The 23,169-nt window shown below is 45.7% G+C and overlaps 1 protein-coding gene and 1 long non-coding RNA gene across 6 annotated transcripts in view; one reads left to right on the forward strand and one right to left on the reverse strand.

Moving 5' to 3' along the window:
* Positions 1 to 2,560: 2,560 nt before the first annotated feature.
* Positions 2,561 to 23,169, reverse strand: part of LOC117166582 (uncharacterized) — a 68,220-nt gene continuing 47,611 nt past the window's right edge. For 2 of the 5 annotated variants that reach the window (XM_076618045.1, XM_033350666.2), the window contains exons 2-4: positions 12,823 to 13,024; positions 8,716 to 8,859; positions 2,561 to 7,086 (exon numbers count right to left, since the gene is read on the reverse strand). In XM_076618045.1, the coding sequence (XP_076474160.1) occupies positions 5,106 to 7,086; positions 8,716 to 8,859; positions 12,823 to 13,024 (2,327 nt within the window). In that variant the 3' untranslated portion in view covers positions 2,561 to 5,105. Of the gene's footprint in view, positions 7,087 to 8,715; positions 8,860 to 12,822; positions 13,025 to 15,969; positions 16,077 to 16,098; positions 17,991 to 18,206; positions 19,433 to 23,169 lie in introns of those variants that run through there. The other 3 variants (XM_033350665.2, XM_033350667.2, XM_033350668.2) reach the window with 3 other exon arrangements.
* LOC143302608 (uncharacterized) lies at positions 19,666 to 22,594 on the forward strand. The gene is made up of 2 exons (XR_013058234.1): positions 19,666 to 21,438; positions 21,571 to 22,594. It is a non-coding gene; the product is annotated as an uncharacterized LOC143302608 (long non-coding RNA).

Below are 23,169 nucleotides of genomic sequence, written 5' to 3' on the forward strand. Positions count from 1 at the left end.
ATTTCACTGAAATTTCCATCAGGCCACGCGTGATTTGTCTGAAATTTCCGTCAGGCCACGCGTCATTTCACTGAAATTTCCGTCAGGCTACGCGCGATTTGTCTGAAATGTTCGTCAGGCCACGCGTGATTTGTCTGAAATGTCCGTCAGGCTACGCGTGATTTGTCTGAAATTTCCGTCAGGCCACGCGTCATTTCACTGAAATTTCCGTCAGGCCACGCGTGATTTGTCTGAAATTTCCGTCAGGACACGCGTTATTTCACTGAAATTTCCGTCAGGCTACGCGTGATTTGTCTGAAATTTCCGTCAGACCACGCGTATTTTCACTGAAATTTCCGTCTGGCTACGCGCGATTTCTCTGAAATTTCCGTCAGGCTACGTGTGATTTGTCTGAAATGTCCGTCAGGCTACGTGTGATTTGTCTGAAATGTCCGTCAGGTCACGCGTCATTTCACTGAAATTTCCATCAGGCCACGCGTGATTTGTCTGAAATTTCCGTCAGGACACGCGTGATTTGTCTGAAATTTCCGTCAGGTCACGCGTCATTTCTCTGAAATGTCCGCCAGGCCACGCGTGATTTGTCTGAAATTTCCGTCAGGCTACGCGTGTCTTCACTGAAATTTCCGTCAGGCCACGCGTGATTTGTCTGAAATTTCCGTCAGGCCACGCGTCATTTCACTGAAATTTCCATCAGGCCACGCGTGATTTGTCTGAAATTTCCGTCAGGCCACGCGTCATTTCACTGAAATTTCCGTCAGGCTACGCGCGATTTGTCTGAAATGTTCGTCAGGCCACGCGTGATTTGTCTGAAATGTCCGTCAGGCTACGCGTGATTTGTCTGAAATTTCCGTCAGGCCACGCGTCATTTCACTGAAATTTCCGTCAGGCCACGCGTGATTTGTCTGAAATTTCCGTCAGGACACGCGTTATTTCACTGAAATTTCCGTCAGGCTACGCGTGATTTGTCTGAAATTTCCGTCAGACCACGCGTATTTTCACTAAAGTTTCCATCAGACCACGCGTGTCTTCACTGAAATCTCCGCCAGGCCACGCGTGCCGCAGTACCAAGCGTTCTCTGCTAGGTACTCCCATCGATATTTTAGTAAATAATTCTTTTAATAAACCATTTTCGTACTACTTTCGTAACAATTCAATAGTTTTATTATTTCCTCTGGAATATCTTTTCAAATACCTACGACGATCCTTGGCAAGTAGTCAAATAAGTGCCACCCGAATACAGGTGATTACCGGAAACATTGCTGTCACCAGGATACAGGTGTCGTGACAATCAACGTGTTAAGGGACAGTCGAAGGCATCAGCGGCGTTCGAGGAACCACCGCGCGCGGTCGGTCGTAGGTGCAGTAAATGACATCCGAATTCTTCGTGGAGTTTATCGAAAATGTACCGTTCGAAACGATTGTCGGACAATGTTACCTCGCGAACATCGCATCTTACGTTCTTTGTAACAGAGGAAGAAAGTAAAAATTATTTATCTAAAAAAAATTATTTAGATTAAAATGGAAATTAAACGATATTGTTTCTCGTGGAATTCTTTAAAATGGTCGATACGTAATGATACATCGCAAATATGGCATTTAAAGAACGTTTCTCTTCGAGTACGTTTAGATAAACACGCAACGCATCGCTTTAGTTTACGTTGTAAAGTTAGAATATTTTTTAAATTTGAATTTGTTAAATTTCGTTAAGATCGACGGTATTTGCTCGCAGTGGCGGTTAAAAAGATTTTCACGACAAGAGTAAGTCTCGTTTAGAAAATAATAAACCGATATAGGCGAGATGCCGACAAACGGGTGAAACGCGATCTCTCGCGTCTGAAAAATACTTTGCGATTGAGATAAAAAGCAGTCGCAGCAGTGGCGATAGAAGACAGTCGTCCGATCGCGTGATAATCCGCGCCTGGATGCAAATGGGTTACCTGATGCTTCGTAGACGCGCTACGTCTAAAGTACGGTTTTCCAACGATCGTCGTACGACGGGAATCTTTCTGCAGACTTTCTTGTTCGGTGTCGAGCGTATGGGAAACTAAAGGCTTGAAAATTGAAAATTTACGCCGCGTGGATTTATGGCTGGAAGCTCGTACACCGACGAAGAAGTAGACGAGACGAGATCCAAGTACAACAACGATCGGTAAAGCGCTAACGTGGTAATTACTTCTTTGCAGCTAGTTTCCAATACCAACGAATACGTCGAGAAGTGTGTCAGAACGAAGAAGGAGAAGAAGATAATCGTAGTAAATCGGCAAATAAATACACGTACGTCGAACATACAACGAACAGATTTATATCGTCGACCTTCCGCGCTTGCGACTCTTCTCCTCCCAACGCGATCGACCCTGCACGTCTCTCTTAATTTAATCGAACGAGTCTCTCGCTTTTCTTACAGATCGTCCTTTTTACGGTAGAAGAGGATACGCGTTGGAGAAAGGATGGAGCAGGCGCGAGAGCAACGAGACGCAAACCGAGCGATTTGCGAATCGTTGCAGAGGAGTAGCACCGCGCTCGTCCGTTCAACTCGTCGTTGCTAAAAATCAACAAGCAGTAAGATCACTGACGATTACGTTTTATTATTACAGATTATAAGAACCGATCTCCTCGCTATCGGCAATACGTACAAAATAGTTTTGCTTGTCGCCGCACAGGATAATAACGACACGGGTATAGGACGGTTCCTGTTGCATTTCCCCTCGTTCCGTCGCTTATCGTCGTCGCAGTTTCTCCTCCGACAACGGAGACCCATCGGCGCGTTTACGAACTCGTTAAATCGCTACGAACACGCCGGACATCCGCAAACGGGGCATCGTGAAAGCGAAAAGTCGACGAAAGCACGTCCCGTCGAGGGAGGCGCCGCGAGTCTCAGGTACGATCGTTTCTCATTGTCGTTTCAAGCCTTCTCCTATCGTTTTCGTCGGACGTTTACGAGGCGCCAACGCGACGATCTCCGCCCTTTCGATCGACGCATTCGATCACATGTTTCCACCAACGTCTACGCGTTTTCTTCCGTTCGTTTACCTCTTCGTAAACGCCACTCACCGACATAAACTATGTACGACTATGTATGTACATGTATAAATAAACCGTCATCTATAATAATAATAATAATAATAATAATAATAATAATAATAATAATAATAAAGAAAAAACACGGCTTTTGATTTAACAAAGAGTATAAATAAGACTAGATTTCGTTAGGCGTTATTAAATAAGATTGGCGAGTAATTTACGATTAAAAAATAATCACGTTAATCGTATAGTTAGAACGGACTCTGCCGTTTCCTCTCCTTTCACTCTCTTCTCGTTATTCCGTTTTTCTTCCTTCGAGATTATTCCCCGTGCCGAGGAGTCTCGCTCTCTGCCAACCTACGTATTCTCTTCTTTCCCCGATCTCGTTGCCTCTCGTTCTTGCTGTCTGTTCCTGGAAGCGCGCGAGCCTCGCGAAACGTATGGCAAAAATCGAAAGCCGAAGAAAGTCTCGCCTCGGCCATGGTCGGGGCAGCTAGAAAGCTGAATTTATCGCGTCACGCCTCTCGTTTCTTAACACGAGGATTACATATCCGTATCCGCTTCTAATCGGCGAGCACGAAACCACGCTCTTTGGTTAACTACGACAAACACGTTGTTTCAGCGCTATGTACATTCCAGTCTCCCATCTTTGGCACGAGCTACGATCGAATTAACATTATTATTAAATCACGTTACGCGACGATAACACGCCGCTGTCTCTTCTCTCTTTCTCTCCGCCTTGGCGTAAGGCGGTAGCAACGAAGTCTCGAAATCCGTGTGCGACGTTTAGCAACGCGCGCGTCGTCGTTCGATAAGAAAAAAAATACAACGGGAAAGTTCGATAAAAGAAATTTTCAACTACCATCGTGTTTTACACGCGTTGTAAAGTCTCGATACCGAGCCGTCGCGACGTTAACGGTCAGCTGACGTCGATCGCGAGCGCAGAGTGAAAGCTACGCGATTGTCTTTCGCGTTTAACCTGTTACCTTGTTCGCCGTGTTACGTTTCTTAATCGGCGACTTCTTCAGCCAAGATGGTAAATTCGACGAACGAGAAACCACGTCGATCGAGTCTTTCGAATATTGCGAATATCGCGCGTTCTCGATTTTGCGAACGCTGAATCGCCCGGTGACGATCCATCGAACAATCGACCAGATTTGGCGACGAGTTGTGGATACTTTGAAATAAACATAATCGAGCGGAAGGCGGCTAAACATCGAAAACATCGGTGACCTAAGAGACGAATTATTAGGAGAATCGTGTAACAGGTTAACGCGTTAGAACTGTCCTCTACGCCCTAACCGATCGGCTGTTTTTACGTTGCGCCAATTAGGTTTCTTAAAAATACCGTAACAAGGCGGTTTAACACCGACGAATGCAATAAACGCTAGCAACGATATAGCAACAACGACCAGGTATGTACCTGTCGAGACTCGTAACAGGCATCGCGATACAGAGTGACGCGCAGATCGACGAATGGCTAGAAAATCGCGAAAAGGAGACGTCGCTGAACCAACAAACTCGATGGACGAGGCGATCGGCAACGTCCACCCGCTTCCAGTAGATTTAACGATCGCGTTTTAACGACATTTTCTCGTCCGTTAATTTTGACAACCGATTCCTCCTCGGAATCTAAACGTTTCTTTCGTTTTCAATTCCTGTTACATCTCTGTCGGCCAAAGCTCATCGGCAACGCATCGTTACATCCGTCACGGCTTCAGGAATATCGTCCTACAATACGCGGTTTATCGTTTACCAAAGTTTCGTTTCGTTAGCTGATATCTTTCGTCGGATACGAAACACGGACGTACGAAACTCGCTCGGAGGAAGTGCTCCTCTCGACTATTTTTGGCCGTTCTTCTCATCGAGATCGATCGTCGTTCGAAATCTATGTACAATACGCTGGCCGTTCTTCGCTTCGAGCACTGGCAAGAAAAAGAACGATCGTTGAACCGATCGATATCCGCTGGATACGAGGCAGCGTGGCGCGCGTACTCCGCGGAGCCGGAACGCGGCACGCAACCGTGGCAAAAGTAGCGTCAAGTTGGAATCGTCCGACCGCCTCGGGCAGCGATTTCAACGTTTCACGTGAGAGGCAGGGCGCGATGCTCGTCGACGAAGCCAGCAGGAACGTCCACCATCATATTGGGACGAGGGACCGGCGAGGGTAACACGTTCGTGTCGCTCTCCGCGTCTCCGTCGGCCATTTCGTTGTCCGGCGCGCCCGTCAGCTCGCGCACGTTCCCCGGAAGGTAGTCCTTCCAGCTTCTAAACAGATACCTGGTGAATTTCCTAAGCTGCCGGAACTTGCAGTAAGTAGCGCCCTCGGCGGACTCCAGCTGCTGCGTCTGTATGAGAAATCCTTTCTCCTTGAACGTTTGCTCCAGCTTCTCCCTCTGAAGGGACTTTCGAGTCTTCCTCTTGCGACGACCTTCCTCCTGATTGCCGCTCCTCTGGCAGGCCGTCGGCTGAATCTTCTCGCCGGCGGCGTTCAGAAAAGCTCCCGTCGAGGAACCCGATTGCCCTGCCGACTGTTGAAGCGCTTCCCGCGGAAAGAACTCGTAGCCGCGCATACTCTTGTCACCGGTGCCGCTGTAGTATCTAAAGTTGCCGCCCGAATCCACCGACAGGCTCTTCTTCTCCTGTAGACTGGGCTTCGCACCTCCGGTGAATTTAAATTTGCATATGCTCACTTCCGTCGCTGGATTGTTGTTGTTCTCCGATGGCATGGGCGGGATGAATATGGCGGATCGTTTCCTCTTCGTCGGCTGTCCCTGAGCTTGAACCACGGACGCGTTCCTCTTCGGTCTGGGCGAGACAGGAGGCGGCACGACGGTGGCCGTCTGAGAGGCTGGTTGGACCGCGGCCGGCAACAGTGGCGGACTCTTCGTCTCCATCATAGAGTATATCGATTTTGGGACGATCTTCTGCTCCTTCGGATGTTGGTCCAAACCACGGGCATAGCATTTGTCGTTCTGCGCCATCTTTTGGTAGTAGAGCAGCTGCGATTGCAACGCCATCGGATGGATAAAGACTCCGGCGTTCGGCCAGTACACGAATCCGGGATTGCCAGCCAACACGGGCTCGATCACGTTGTTGTTGTTGTTGTTGTTGTTGTTGTTGTGATTGACGTTGTTGCCGGTGATGTGACCGAGATGATCCAGCGAACGGTAGCCCGGTTCCGAAGGGAACGTGGCGCCTATACACTCGATCTCTTCTCCGTCGCTGGACGTCTCGCTCTTCACCTGCCCAGACTCGTACACGTTGCCGTGTTTTCGCAGTAGCCTGATCTTCAGCTGGTTCAAGTCTCTGATGCACAGATTCAACGGCTCGTCCTGCTCCCTCGAGTTTTCCATCGCGCCGAAGCTTCGTCGCGACTCCTGAGTCAATCGTTTCTCCAACAAGCTACTGATTCTATTCTGAACGTCGGTCCGTTGGAACGGCATCTGCGGCGAGATCCTCTCGCGGCAGTCCAGCTTGTCCCTCGGCGACAGCCTTCTCTCCTCGTGGCCAGGAGTGCCGGGCAGTATGGTGCCGTAATTCTTGTAGATTAAATGGCAAATGTCGGCTTTCTTCGGTTTCCTACCGCGTCGCGGCTTGCTGTTGTCCAGCGTGATCTCGCCCATGTAAGGCAGATCCGAGTATTTCATCGGCGGCCTGCCGGATCCTTGAGACAGCGGCTGTTGCTGCTGACCGTGACCGTGGTTGTGATTATGGTGGCCCGCGTTCAACGCGTGCGTGGAGGTGGACGTGATCACGGACCTCCTGGAGCCCGACGCTTGGCACGAATTTACGGGCGAGCATTGCGACGACGAGATCCGCGGACACAGCTCTTGTTGCATCGCGGCGATCCGCTGCAGCCAGCCGTGCACGTCGGCGATGGGACTCGGCGTCGAGGTGGAGCTGGTTGGCGCCGGGCTCGGAATCGTCGGTTCCGTTAGCCGCGTCGGCGACGACGAGTTTAAAGCCTCTTGAGCAAGGGACGCCTCGTAGTGGTCAAGGTACTCCGGTGGCAGCGCCTGGTGATGAAACTTGAGCTTCCATCGCGACTTCCTGCGGCCTCGGCTGCAACAGACATCGACGGTCCGCTCGTTTTTAACAGATTCGCTCAAGCTTTCTCCGTCGCCGTTTTCTCAACTACTACTCGAACAGACGGTGTCTCTCGGTCGACCGTCGAATGGGAATATCGCGCGATAACGTCCGATCGCCCTACGGCTCGTAGCTCGTGATACGGAAAAAAGCAAACGGAAGATAATTTTCTCCTCGACCGCGTTCCTTTCTCTCCGCGCGATTCTTCTCCGCCACGGATTCCGCGAAATTCGCCGCGATTCGACCACATCCCTTCGCGTTCGCGATTCCACCCGGTTCCACCCGGTAATCCATTCGTAATTAATTTCTCGTTAGGCGTTGCAGAGCGTGGCGCGTAGAGAAACGTATGGAAATCGGATGCTCGACGCCGATAATTACATCGACGATACGGGCCTTTCGTTAACGTTCTTTTCCACCTAACTGCATTCCGAACCACACCTTGGCACGGCGATTTATACGAGCGGCTGCGTGCCACCTTACAGGCATATTATGCATAGAGAGAGAGAGAGAGAGAGAGAACGTGCCCCGCGCTTCTCTTCCACCGGTGGCTCTAGCGCGCCACGCGTTTAATGAAATTCAATAACGGTAATCGACTCGCGGCGTTTCAGCGACGTACCAAACAAGTTCGCTTTTTTCTCGTCCGCGCAAGAGTCCGCGAGACACGCGCAACGAACCAGTTTCTCCCGGCGAAGAAGTCCTTTTTGTCTCTTATTCAAAAGCGACCGTTTCGTTGCCAGCGCCGCGAGTTTTACGCGAAAATGATCGTTAAAGGGGTTTCACCGTGCACGTCCGATACGGATCACCGAGGCCTCGAGGCTGCAGGCGCGTACGCTTTCAGCGAGATAGCGGAAAAATCGTTTCTCGAGGAAAACGCTCGGATAACTCGAGCCGTGAGAGTTTCCGCGTTGCTACGCATCGCCGATTATCGTCGTTATCTGGCATTTTGGCAGCTGTCTTTGCTCTCGAGTATATATACAGCATCAACGATATCTTTGCCCTTTTAAATTTCACGTAAACGCGTGAACGCTCGTGACTCGTTAACGAATTATCGACCAATGATTTCGTACGCGAAACTCGTATTTCGAGCACGAAACGATGATTTCCATATCTGTTCTCAGAGTCGATTTATGGGTCGCGAGTAAAATAAAAAGAGGTTGCCAAATTTTCTGTCCATCCAAATTGATCGATTACTAACGCGACTATTGGAATGATTAGCAAGTTGGTATTATTATCAATACCATCTGATAAAATCGATCGAAACTAAGCGCGAAAGAAAATAACTAAAAACAGACTCTTTCATTTTTACGGACAAAGTCTTTCTTTTTTCTTTTTTTTTTTCTATATTATTTTCTTTTTCTTTTATATTATTTTATCGAATTAGCTATGACCCATTTCGTTCTATTTCTATTATTACGTTCGTGGATAATCCAATAAACCAATATAAAAGAAAAAATATCGTGCGTCTATTATTTTCTTATAAGACGAAAGAAATTTTTCGGGCGACCTAATGTATTGCCATCGCAAGGAACGCAAACCGTACCAACTCGATTTTCGACCTCGCAAAGTATTTCGCGGGAATAAAAAACGATTAAAACGACGATTTACCTCGGCCTTCCTCGGCTATTGAGATCCGTAACAGTCTGTCCTGCGCTTTCCTCCAGTTCTTGAATCTGATGATGGCTGGTTTCGTGTCCATGTCCGTGTTTGCCATCGACGGACGTCGGCGAAACGTCAGCATCTACTTGAGGACTATCGAATTTTCCATTAGCTGTGTGTCGCGACGAGCGAAGAAAACGGAACGAAGCTTTCGTATTTCACGTTCGTCGATAAAAATACGAATAAAGTAAACGCGCGAATACCTAAGCGCGTGGATCGGGTGAAAGTTGTTACTCGATGAACGTATGTATATATCTCGAAAGAAAAAGGAATTTTCTGCGCGATGTAAACATTCGTAAAACGTCATACATAAATCACACGGAAGAATCAGAAAACACCTACGACCTTTCCAAAACTTTCGTTTCTTCGCGAACATTCGATAGAGGAAATAAAGTATCTTTACGATCTTCCTTTCCAATGTACCTACGTAGAAATTGAACGATATATAAAAACTCGTGTCGACGCGAGATGATAACACCGATAGACGTACAGTGGCTGAGGAAATTATTCGGAAGCTTAGACATGCGAAATTGAGTGGCCGAAATAACGTACGTTAAAGTAATTTGCTTAGACAAGCAGATGTCGATAGGAAGATGAAAGTTTTAAGATTATGTCGGTAAAATTTGAAAAGGATTGAACAACGTAGGTAGGAGTTATGGCGCGTTTATTAGCTTAAACAAGCGTTGTAAGTGACTGACGAAAGTATTTGAACGCTTACATATGCGAAATTCGATGGCCGAAATAACGTACGTTAAAGTAATTTGCTTAGAGAAGCAGAAGTGAATAGGAAGACGAAAGTTTTAAGATTATGTGAGTAAAATTTGAAAAAGATTCAACAATATAGATAGGAGTTATGGTACGTTTAGTAGCTTAAACAAGCATTGTAAGTGACTGACGAAAGTATTTGGACGCTTACATATGCGAAATTCGATGGGCGAAACAATGTAAATTAAAGTAATTTGTTTAGACAAGCAGATGAGAATAGGAAGATGAAAGTCTTAAGATTACGTGAGATGATACATTTTTTAGAAACACGCATTGTGACTGACGAAAGTATTTGGACGCTTACATATGCGAAATTCGATGGCCGAAACAATGTAAATTAAAATAATTTGTTGAGACAAGCAGATGAGAATAGGAAGACGAAAGTCTTAAGATTATGTGAGTAAAATTTGAAAAAGATTCAACAATATAGATAGGAGTTATGGTACGTTTAGTAGCTTAAACAAGCATTGTAAGTGACTGACGAAAGTATTTGAACGCTTACATATGCGAAATTCGATGGCCGAAATAATGTACGTTAAAGTAATTTGCTTAGAGAAGCAGAAGTGAATAGGAAGATGAAAGCCTTAAGATTATGTGAGTAAAATTTGAAAAAGATTCAACAATGTAGATAGGAGTTATGATGCATTTTTTAGAAACACACATTGTAAGTGACTGACAAAAGTATTTGAACGCTTACATATGCGAAATTCGATGGCCGAAACAATGTAAATTAAAGTAATTTGTTTAGACAAGCAGATGAGAATAGGAAGATGAAAGTCTTAAGATTATGTGAGTAAAATTTGAAAAAGATTCAACAATGTAGATAGGAGTTACGATGCATTTTTTAGAAACACACATTGTAAGTGACTGACAAAAGTATTTGAGCGCTTACATATGCGAAATTAGATGGCCGAAATAACGTACGTAAATGTATTTTGTTTAGAGAAGCAGAAGTGAATAGGAAGACGAAAGTCTTAAGATTATGCGAATAAAATTTGAAAAAGATTCAACAATGTAGATAGGAGTTACGATGCATTTATTAGAAACAAGCATTGTAAGTGACTCGCAAAAGTATTTGAACGCTACATATATGCAATAGTTGTGGACTTACTTCTATTCACAATTCCGGCAATCTCGTTATATACAGGGTGGTTTTTTTTTCTTTTTTTTCTTTTAAATTTAAATCTACAGTGAGATCCGTTATAACGTACCGCACGCGTACCGAGCGAAAATTCAAAGTCGATTTTTCCGAAAACAAAGCCTCGAACGAAAAATTTTTATTGTATATTTTCGACTTCTTTTTTCGCGTAGAATCACCCCCTTTCCGCTTGTACCATTAGTTACCAACCATCCTGTATAATCGGAATATTCGTACTGTATATGTAAATAATAATCGTAATGTATATATAATCGGAATATTATTCCGCTTTCACGCTTTTCTTTCACACTTTTTCGTATTCATTTTAAATACTATTGTGCACATTTTTACGTTACTGTTACTGAAACGATATCCTAACATCAAGCGAACGTACCAATATATTCATTTACCAATGATGTTTACATTCGCTGCAAAGGAAGATGAAGAACTATCGACAGTTTTACAGCGTTTAATACTTTTGTGAGACACTTATAATGAATGTTTCTAACAAATGTATCATAACTTCTATATTATTCTATATTATTGAATCGTTTTCAAATTTTATCAACGTAATTTTCACACTTTCTTCTCACTATAGATACCAAATTATTTTAACAAATTAGTTTAGCACACTTCGTTTTATTAATTGAAACTTCTAAGTGTAAGCATTCGAATATTTTCATCAGACACTTATCATGAATGTTTCTAATAAACGTATCATAACTTCTGCCTATGTCATCGAATGGTTTTCAAATTTTACCAACGCAATTTTCACACTTTCCCTTCACTATAGATACCAAATTGTTTTAACGAATTAGTTTAGCACACTTCGTTTTATTAATTGAAACTTCTAAGTGTAAGCGTTCGAATATTTTTATAAGACACTTATCATGAATGTTTCTAATAAACGTATCATAACTTCTGCCTATGTCATCGAATGGTTTTCAAATTTTACCCACGTAATTTTTAGACTTCCCCCTCGCTATAGATACCAAATTGTTTTAACAAATTAGTTTAGCACACCTCGTTTTATTAATTGAAACGTCTAAGTGTGAGCATTCGAATATTTTTAAGACACTTATCATGAATGTTTCTAATAAACGTATCATAACTTCTGCCTATGTCATCGAATGGTTTTCAAATTTTACCAACGCAATTTTCACACTTTCCCCTCGCTATAGATACCAAATTGTTTTAATTATTTAACTTAGTACACCTCGTTTTATTAATTGAAATTTCTAAGCGTTCGAATACTTTCGCGAGCCACTGTATCTCGGTTGTTCGAAAAGGCGAACGTTTGACCGAACCGATACATTTTTTTTTCCTCTTTTCCGATCGTTTTGTGATCGTTAACGAACAGACGGAAAAGAAATTTGGTCTCGAAGGTAGTGGAAAGTAAATTATAAAATTATCACAGTCGATTAGACGTACACGTACGAAGGAACGTGATTCGCGAGCCAAAGTTTTAGAGATCGCTGTACAGTGTACATATACATACACGTGTATACACATTTGCGTGGTGCGAATCGACCCAGCCGTTTTCCCAACCATCCTCAAGTGCATAAATTACTTTTACGCGACTCGAAGGCGATCGTACTTGCTATACTCCATTAAAAAAATAATCTGTCGCTCGTAAACGCCAGCGGAACGTCCACCGACCCGAAAACCTACACCGTCCGTATGTATACACATACGTTTCGCGTAATAATAACCTTTTCGGTGTATTATTTCATTTCGCTGACCAGATATATTCATCTTGTTACGATGCGCAACGCGCCATAATAACAATAATAATAATAACTAATGCCTTTCTTATATGATTTACGTATGATACGATAATAACACATCGGCCTGTCGGCACGAGCGTTTATCTCGCTCGTGGAATACTAATTTCGGTCGTCAGGCTACGCAGTAGCATCGACAAAAAGAAAAAAAAAACGAAAAACAAAAAGAAAAATAGCCGACGAACGGAAACACGAAACGGAAACGATTCGTATTCAAAATTAGTTGAAAAATAAAAGAACGTTGTCGTACGCGATCCAAGAATCCAAGGATTAAATTTACCAGGAAAATTACGAGGAAAAACCTTAGATAAAGAGGAGATAGCATGGACCAAGTGGAAAAGCTTCGATCGACGTAAACCGTAGGCTCACCTCAACGCATTCGTGTCACGACTTCGTTCCTCCTCCTCCTGTGGTTCCTGCTTGACCGCCATGTGGAGCAGAGGTGGCAGCGGACACTTTACACGCGACGAACGATGCTGATGATGGTGCAGAGAAGCGTTGTCCGTGGGACCACCGTCTATACCAGTAGATTGCGCGCGAGACACGATTTCCTCGGTCTGCATAGTGCCCCCTGCAACGAGAAACGTACGTTGGTTACGTGGAGATCCAGCGATTTTTCACGTTTCGATTTGTCGCGTCAGGAATAAACAACGTCGGTCATTCCGTCTTCCTCTCTTTCTCTCTGTCTCTCCCTTGGCCTCCTCTTCTTTTCATCCTCCTCCCTCTTTTTAAATCGGTTCAATCTTAAATCAACGAACTGGATTCTACGATCGGTTGTTTCGCACCGAGCCTTCGACGGATCGCTGTGTCTCAGGCAGAAAACTCTTTGACGATTCTAAAGATATCCTTGTCGATACGATCCGATGGAAAGCGGGTGGCAGAGAGACGCGAGCGTTACGTTACGTACGAACGTCTTATCGAGTGCGATACTCGCGCGATCCAAAGAATCGACGATCTTGACGCGTTTGGGGCAATTTGGGGCAACTGGAACGATGCAACGCGTGCGACATAAAATTACGATAATTGCGATATCGTATGGACAGATACGCGAGAGAATCTCCGCTTCGGTTCTACCTGTTCGTACGACCTTCGATTCGCGCAACCATTCATCGATAATCGCCTTCTGCCGCGAGAAATAAGAAAAAATGGGACGCGTACGACGAATTTCGACCTATCGTTTCGTCGTATCGCTGCCAGGCGGTACGCGCGCGGGTCGAAAGGAAAAATTGCGCGTGGGCATCCGTCGCATCGACTTTTACGACGCAGCCCTGGATATCGATAATGGAATGGAATGGAATGGAATGGAATGGAATATTCATAAGCTTCTGTATCCACGAAACGTCGTTGGATTCACCGTAAAGGCCGGTGCGGCGTTTGTACGCGACGACAGAAGTAGACGTAGATTTCCACGTAGACGTAGAGCGGAGCAGGCGTGAGAAATGGAAGAAACTAAACAAATGCCCACATGCGAATCGCGAGGGGAATCGTGTGGGGTGTTGCGGCATAGTTGGGCCGCGTGTGGGCACGCAGACGCGTCCAAGGCTTCGAAATCGAATAAAAGGAAAACGCGCAGCTGCCGTGTATTACGCGACGGATAGGTTTAGGAATGCTCTTCGACTCGCCTCTACGCACACACCTGTCGCGTATAATTCCTCGTAACGTTCCTTTAAGCTCGTCGAAACGTCGATCCGCCCCGCCACGCACGTATAAATATAGTGCTCGGTCTAAGCGCGTTCTTCGCGCGTAATAATACGTACGGCAATCACAGGACGCAAAAATCAGCGTTGGCGAAAACCACGCTATCGAGAGAAGATGCGACTACGAGGTGAAAATAAAATCGCTTTCACCTATCGTCGATGTGCGAAAAGCTCGGTTACGTAGCGTACAAGACTACGACCGTATTCGTCAGCCGGAGAAGGTCCGGTACTCCCTGCAGAAAAGTCAGTTTTATTCGGATAAAGCGCTACGTTTGTCGGATAGTCATCGATCCGATCCGGTTACCACGACCGGAAGGAAGCTGCAACGTCGTTGAAAGCTCTGCAACAAACGACGACGAAAGATGGCGAATCGTCGTGAAAAATCATCGCGACTGGGGAGGAACGCGATCGAGTCTCTCGCGATTCGCGAGCACCGGTTCGCGTCATTTCTGGTAATATTGGGTTGGCAACTAAGTGATCGCGGATTTTGTCATTAGGTGGTAACGATGAGATCCGCGATCCCGACAGAACTAAATTCTGCCCCCGTGTAACACAACTGTGAACATTGTAAATATTGCAAATTTTCTAAATAAACATATTTAACATCCCCCACCCCCTCCCTCTCATCCCGCCCTTCCATAAAGTTACACAGCAACCAAAAAGTAGACCTGTTTTGTTAGTAGTTTACCGTTTACTGTTTAGTTTGTAGTTTACCGAAGCGTCCTGTTTTGCGACCAAGTTTTCAGGACAGAAGAAACAACTAAAAACAAAATCACGTAAAAGCTCCGCTGCCCAGCGGCTTAAATCCAAAGAATATATTAAAACACGAAAAATATAAAACGCCGACACGTAACATAGTATGGCTACGTCGTACCGTCGTACGTTTATCAAAATTCGTAGTTTATTGCGAATACCCAAATGTATTAAAATGTATCTTGGTCCAATAAACGTTATTTATCAAAAAATGAAATCCGCGATCACTCAGTTGCCAATCCAATACGTAACGGGCATACGCCCGTGACGCGATCCATCGATTTGTTCGTGGCGGGACAAATTTAACGAAAGACGATAACCTTTGATCGATGATATACAGGGTCATTGTTAACTGGTGGTGCAAGCGGAAAGGGGGTGATTCTACGCGAAAAAAGAAGTCGAAAATATAGAATAAAAATTTGTTTCTTTTTTTTAAATTTTTTCAAAAATCTACAGTGAGATCCGTTATAACGAGACGCGATAAAGTGCAGGCGTACCGAGCGAAAATTCAAAGTCGATTTTCTCGAAAACAAAGCCTCGAACGAAAAATTTGTATTCTATATTTTCGACTTGTTTTTTCGCGTAGAATCACCCCCCCCCTTCCGCTTGTACCATCAGTTACAAACCACCCTGTATATTAGGTTGTCCGGAAAGTGTCTTTCTTCCTCGAACGTGTTTTTCACAACAACGCACCTTCGTACAAACGCGAAACCAAGACTGTGAGATGTCGCGGTGTTTACTTCGAGAGAACAGAAAAGGATCGCGCGTAATTGGACGAAATAATATAAAACGAAAAACGTGTATTATTTCCTCGTAAAACGAAAGAAAGTTTTCGGACAACCTGATACATCCGAAGAGCCAAGGAGAATGAGACGCGTGTCTGAGCTACCGGATCCAAAAAGGACGGTCGACGAGAGGAAGAAAAAGGTGTGGCGACTGAACGATACGAGGGAAAAAGGGACGCGACTAGCTCGTAGACAAGAGCGGAAACGAGAAGCAGAAAAAGAGAAAGAATGGAGAGGCCGGCGTGTGGAATCGCAGAGATGAAGAAGCGTATTGTACATACTGACTTTGCAGCACCGTAGGATAAAAATATTCCTGCTCGAAAATAGAAACAGACACGCGTACGGTTCTACCCAACACCCGCGACTCTTGCTCCGTACTTGGCCTTAGTCGATCGGGTTTCACGCCTTACCTTCCTATACCATCTTCGTTCCCAGACATCGGTGTAGTCGTGGTCGAATCATGGCGAGCGACGACCGATTCCAATCAAAGATTTTCAATCCGTTTGCCACGCGCTTGTAAAACGTTTGTTCGTCGAGAGTCGAAAAGTTTCCATGAACAAAGACCACGAACGTCGGTCAATTCGTCTACGTAGCAGCGTTTTCACGCTGTTCGTTTCTTATCGACGCGAAAACGTCGATCGCGTCGCGCGTCTTTGATGGATCGCCAAGCGGTAAGCGCTTGGTAGGCGCGCGATATCGATGCAAATTTTGGCGAACGTTTTCTAAACTTGATCTAAATACTGTGATCGCGATACGGTGTAACGTAGAACGATGTTTCTCCGTCGATTTAAAGGAATAAAAGCTATTGTGGCAACGACGTTTCGAAAGCAAAGCGAACGTTCGAGCACCGTACAGTCAAGCTGAAACGATATCGATCGACCGCAGCTAATCGCAGCACCGAAAACGTAGCGAAACGCGGTTAATTCGTTCGCGGCACGTGCGGCAAAAGTTCTAATAACCCCGGACACGTGTCATTTAAAATTAAACGGCACGGAGAGCGTCGCGCTAGCTAGATCGTTCGAAGCAAAGTTGCGCCTCCACCTAGGTGTCGACCGACGTCGACGACGACCAAACGTCGCTCCAGTCGTGCACGCACCTACGAAACGTAAAATTCGATGGCAACGTCGTATCGTGTACGGTCGGTCTCGGTAAAACGATCCCTAGATTCGGCTTTCGAGCGATTTACCGCGCTAAAACGCAGGCCAAAAACGGGAGCAACGGGAGCTTACCGACCGGCGTGTCTGTGTGATGGTGTATTAATAACGGCGTGTGCGGGAGGTGGCCCGATTCATTGAAGACCAGTTATAGAATGATGCAGGCGGCCGCGTAACTACAATTTATTTTTTGGCTATTTTTAGCGGTTGGCGTAGCGCCACTATTTTCGGTTCTCTCAAATTTCTCACTCCATATTTGGGATTATGGATGACGGGCCCGCTGTGCGGTGTATCTTTACGACTAAGCCGGTTGAGACACTTTCGTTTGCCCGGTCGCTGATATACGCCGATGTTTCCTCGCCTCTGCCTTCTGCTCCCTAACTTCGGTATCCATTTATGCTCGCGCTAACTAACTCGCCACGCTACGACGCGCCGGTTACGCTCGTTTCACACGGAACATCGTTCCACCGCGCGCCAAATTTTCCATAGTACCATTTCCCAGGCGAAATTACCGCAAAATCCCCCAATCCATGTTCGGCAACGCGCGTCTATGCCGCACCGTAGCACGTACAAGCGTGCGTAGCGTCGGTGTAAATCGCCAGCAACCAACTGTTCGAACGGAAACGCACGATATATCGTTCGCGGCGATATTCCAACGACGTTTAGATATCCGGCCGCGTGGAATCGCGTTAGACCGATAGGAACGTCGGTGACTTTTGACGATTAACCGATCGCAGTTTTCCGCAACGCGTGGACAGTCGAATCGCGTGACGATCGCGACGCAAATGTCAGAGGCGACGACACGGCTACCGACGAGGCTGATTTTTTCGCATTACCCGTGACACGCGACGAGCGTACGCGATCACACGGGCAACAAGTGGACAACGATTCGTGGCGAGTACTCGCACGCGGTCGAGCATGCGTTTGCTCTCTAATTGGCAAGGACGCAAGTAGGTTAAAAACGATAAGTCGGCTGTAACGTGGAGGAATATGTCAAGGCGACGCGGTGGCGACCAAGGGACCGCGAAAAACCTTTTCCCTGCACCGATTGTCTCGTAGGTCAGCATCGTTGCGGTGGAAAATCGCGTTTCACCCGGAACGACGCTCCACGACGATTTAAAGGCGAAACTCGCGTTACGACGTACGCGACGACAAACCTGTCGTTGATGTGGAAACTCGGAGGCGCGACAGGATGCTGCAGGAAGAGCGAAATCGAACAATTTCGACGGACCGTGATCCACTGGCCCGATTACGCTACCGTGTCGCTGCAACACGCCTACGCGCAGGGTCGTCGTGCCGCGTGGTCGTGGAAATATCAAAGGGAATCCGGTGAAACGCGAACGTGGCCGTTGCTGTCGAGGTACCTGTGACGGGAAACTTGCTTTCTGGCAACATGAACGGTCGTTGCCGAAGGATCGTGGTTCCCGGTAAATCCTGTTCCACGGACCACCAACATTCGTCGTTGAAGCTCGTGCTCCGACTCCACCGGAAACCTCCGTCCGAGGAATCTTCGCTGGGCTGGTGGTGATTTCGTAGAAAATCACTGGCGCGATCGCGATCAACGGCGAACGCGGATAGGACGACGAACGATAACGAGAACGTGGCGACACGATGGTCGCGGTGCGATGAACTCGAATCGCGCGATCCTCGCTCCGGACACTTGTTGTCTCGACCGGGTCGTGTCGCGTTCGCGAGTTCGGCGCAGCCACGGACACGCTGGAAAAACGGGGAAAGCGTGGTCGATCGTATCGCCGACCAACTGGATGCCGAGAACGGAGACGGTAATCGAAAGAAGGAAGGTGCAAGAAGGCGGATAGAGGGCACGTGTCTGCGATGAGTTAGGTTATCCGTGGACGAGCACGGGACCAGCGATACGCGAAGAGGGAAGGAACACGCGCGAACGACTAGACAGAGAAAAGAAGAAGAAGAAGCGGAATAAGAAGAGGCAGAGGAATAAGAAGAAGAAGCAGCAGCAGCAGCAGCAGAAGAAGAAGAAGCGGCTGAAGAAGAAGAAGAAGAGGAAGAAGAAGAGAAACAAAGAGAGATCGAAGAGAGGAGTAGAAGAAGAAGATAGGGAAGGAGGAAAGGAGAGGAGAGAGAGCCGAAAAGGGGAGAGAAAGAGGAGGACGACAAAACGGAGCAGTCCGTTTTGAGGCAGTTTTGGCACTGTTACCAGCACCAACGGCCAAGCACCAACCCCGAGCAGCGCCTCCACCTCCGCCTGAGGAAGAAAAGAGGGAGAGGTAGCGAGAGGAATACAGAGACGATGGCGGTGGCAAAGAAGACGAGCAGAGATCCCCCTTAGAGGAAGAAGAGAGCGAGAGCGGAGGCGAGGGCGTATATTCTTGATTTGGGCGGATGGAAATCTGAGATTGCTCCATATCGGGCCGTGCGCCGTGACCACGGAGGTGCTCCGTAATAGCAGACGTCTCCGAACCTTCTCCTCGCTGTCTCTCTTCGTTTCTCAACCTCTCTAGCCTTCCATCTCTCTCTCTCTCTCTCTCTCTCTCTCTCTCTCTCGCTCATCGCGTGCTTCGTTCGCGTCTGTTCTTTTCTTCGCTTCTCTACTTCTCTGTTTCTACTTCTTTTTCTATTTCATCGCCGTGTCGCTGCGCGTACCTCGTTCGGTCGTATTACGTTCGATAAACCTTCCTCGTCCGATCCATCCACTTTGTCTTTGTATTTCCCAACAACGTTTTTAGTCGTTCCAATTTCGCCGATCTTTAATTACAGAAGCAGCGGCGTTTGAAAACGGCGTGGTTTTACGCGCGGCGAAGCAGTCGCGTTTCTTCGAAAACGTTTGCAACCGTTGGTTCGTTGGTTGATTCAAAACGCGATCGTCCCATCTTTTCGCAGTTAACAATTTCCTTGCCTCTGCATATATTCGTGATATTCGATATCCGCGAATTCACCCCGTTTCCTTTTCCCGTATTTATTTTTCCTCGCGTTCGTTTATTTATTTTTCCACGTTACCTGCTCTCCCGTCTTTTCCCATATGCGTATAATATTACCTTCTCGTCTCTACCTTAACGCGCTATCCCTTCCCCCTCTCCTCTCGGTTGTTCGGTTTCGCGAACGCGTATGATGCAAACACGAGGGTATATTTAACCCCGTGAACCAGCAGGGAAGAATCGAGCCGAGTGCAACCAGGATCTTCTTTTTCCACGTCTCTCGTCTCCTTTCTTTTTCCCCTCTTTCCTCCTTTTCTCGTCGCGTTCCACGCGCCACTCTCGCGTAATTCGTTGACGCAAGGTGCTTCGAAACTCGTCGATCGATCGATCGATCGATCGTAACGACAGTCGATCTTTCAACGCGTTCAATGCCACTGACATTCGATTTTGCCGAATCCTTTGCAATTATTCAAAAATAAGATAGGCTGGACGAACTAAAAATTAATTAAAAAATTTAGACGCAGCATCCGATATTTTGCATTATACGCCGTAGCGTATTTTCATCTATCGCGGCAAAATACGAAATTCGCGCAACTCGTTGGTGCTAATCGTAGAGTGAAATAATGGAATAATAATAATCGTAGAGTAGAAAACGCGAGCAACAATCGGCAGGCTAATTGAACGCTCGATTAATAAAAGTTAACGTCACGGTATGAAGAAGCGAAAGTAAGTCGAGTATTTACTCGAATTCCTTACGCGCAAACAAGTTAATCTACAAATAGCAGAGAACATTGTAACCGTTTGTTGGCTTGACCAGAAAATTACATGGTCGCGCGGTGGCTGTGCAACAACCGGATAAATGAGAGCAAAAAATCGAGCATCCTGAGTGCTGCCAACAGATCAGCCACGCTAACCGTCCGAGACACACCGTTTTGCCTATGTGAGGTCGGGCTGTTTACGAAACGGACGCGAATCGAAAATAGTAGAGCACCGAAAACTCGTATATATCTGGAAACCTTATACCATTACCGCTTATAAAACCGAAATAACACGGTATAATAGGAATAATATCTCATTCGATGTTTCGCGAGTCGTTTGTTTTCCGCCGTTTAAAAATATTTCTATGTCTCCTACGTCGAATGACTGCGATACGTCTTGGAAAATAGCCTGTGAAACATCTCGTTTAAAAATATTCTTAGAAACGAGAATTCGTTTCGAAGGAAAAATTCTCGTTTCTTGCACGAAGATCAGAAAATAGAAAATCTCGATACGTATCGCCAGCGATAATTACGGATTTTTCAAGTATAAGAAAACCCTCGGAATTCTTCCTTTCGTCCTCGGAATCGACGATACTCGTAAATCATCTTCCGTTAACGCGCCAACGTCCGTCTTTCTTGTCACGCAACGCGTTCGATTCGTTCGAAATAAGGAAAAACTCGATATATTCGAACGTCGACGAAAGCTTCTTTGGAACGTGGATGGGTAAACCGATCGGCGACAAACGTCGTGGAATCTCGGTACGTTTCGAGCAATTTCCAAATTTAGAAATATATTCGATTATGCAACGACAGAACCGTTACAGAGCTCGAGTGGAAACCACCAGTCAGTCCCGGTGTGTAATAACGGATAAGCTAACAATAGATATCCAAGAATCGAGACATTTTTAAACAACTCGTAAGCCAAGAACGGGTCCCAATAAACAACGGTGAGACGGTTCTCGGTAGAAAGAGCGGTCACTTTTCTCCGTAATAACGAATAAGCTAGCGATAGATAGCTATAAGTGATCTCGCAAACATCGAACAAACGAGAATAAATCGATTATAATAAATTATTGCAGTAGCGTGGACAAATGGCCTGGGAGATATCGACCGAACCATAAACAATGTCGCGAGAAAGCCGATATGCCGACAGGCCCAACAACGTATCGTCGGTTCTTCGATCGAGTAGTTTCGTGGAAAAGGCGTACGTGACCCTGGCCATGAGCGGTTGCGAAACACGTACGTGGTGGGGCTAAGACAAAAGGTAAAGGGACGCTAAAGGACAAAGACGAATTACTAGTCAGTGCTAGTTGAGAAGCGAAAGAGTGTAAGTTGAGAAGCCAGAGAATGTGAATCGAGAAGTCAGCGAGAGAGTGTCGCCTAGTGTTGTCGAGAGAGCGTTGGATGTGCGGTGACGAGAGTTGCTAATTAACGATCTAGTTGTCTTAATTACGATACGTTATTGCGATCAATTCAGGTTAAACAATCATCGTTTCCTGTTTAATCGACGTCTAATCAATTTGTTGTAAATAAATTAATTGTAGTAAAGCGACACTAGCGACAGGTAACAAAGCCATCTTGGAAATATCGAACAAACGAAGATAAATCGATCGTAATGAATTGCGTTTAAGTGGAAATCGAATTCTCTTTGGCTTAACACTTTATCATACACCTTCGTGGTATTCTTCGTATACGAACTCGATCGAACTGCGATAGCGAACCCGGCACCACACGTTTTCAAAATACCCGAATACGACGAAATAAAAAATTGTCGTTTTCGCTAATTTACCGCGCGAAACTAAAACGATCGAACGTGCTCCATCGAACGTCAAAACATGGCCTCGGTTGGTACAATTTTGTATAGCTGTATACGTCGATACAGGTTCGAACAAAAAGAGCGGGACAACGAGACTGAAGAACACGTTACATGTAACGACGTGTACAACCATCTCTTTAACACTGCAACTATCACACCAGTCGAATCGACTGCTTTTACAATTTTATTTTAAAATTCCTACGTTATAATAATAAAACGAATTTTTTTTGTTTTTTTATGTATTCAAGCTGGAAATAATTTTGCATCAAAGCTACTTATACCAATACCGGTCAAAATACAGCATGGCTACGTCGTACCGCCGCGTATCAGTACCTTTGCCTAACATACCAATACAAAAATTCATGTTTATTGTGAATAATGCACTTAAAATCTGTATTTTCCCCGATTAACCAATTTTCTCGTTTTCTACAACTTGCCACGCGTTTTTCAAATTTTTACCGCGTATCCTCCGATACGACGATATCAGTTATCAGGAAAATTTCGGATCGATCGCTACATCGCTAGATGCTAACGCTAGAAATACCACACCAGTGAAAATGACTGATTCTACAATTCTACAGGGTGGTTGGTAACTGGTGGTACAAGCGGAAAGGGGTGATTGTACGCGAAAAAAGAAGTCGGAAATATAGAATACAAATTTTTCGTTCCAGGCTTTGTTTTCGAGAAAATCGACTTTGAATTTTCGCTCGGTACGCCTGCACTTTATCGCGTCTCGTTATAACGGATCTCACTGCAGATCGTTGTCTCGATGGAAAAATTAAAACAAAAATTTTATTCTATATTTTCGACTTCTTCTTTCGCGTAGAATCACCCCCTTTCCGCTTATACCACCAGTTACCAA

This window comes from Bombus vancouverensis, chromosome 4, assembly GCF_051014615.1.
Source record: "Bombus vancouverensis nearcticus chromosome 4, iyBomVanc1_principal, whole genome shotgun sequence".
Taxonomy (NCBI): Eukaryota; Metazoa; Arthropoda; class Insecta; order Hymenoptera; family Apidae; genus Bombus; species Bombus vancouverensis.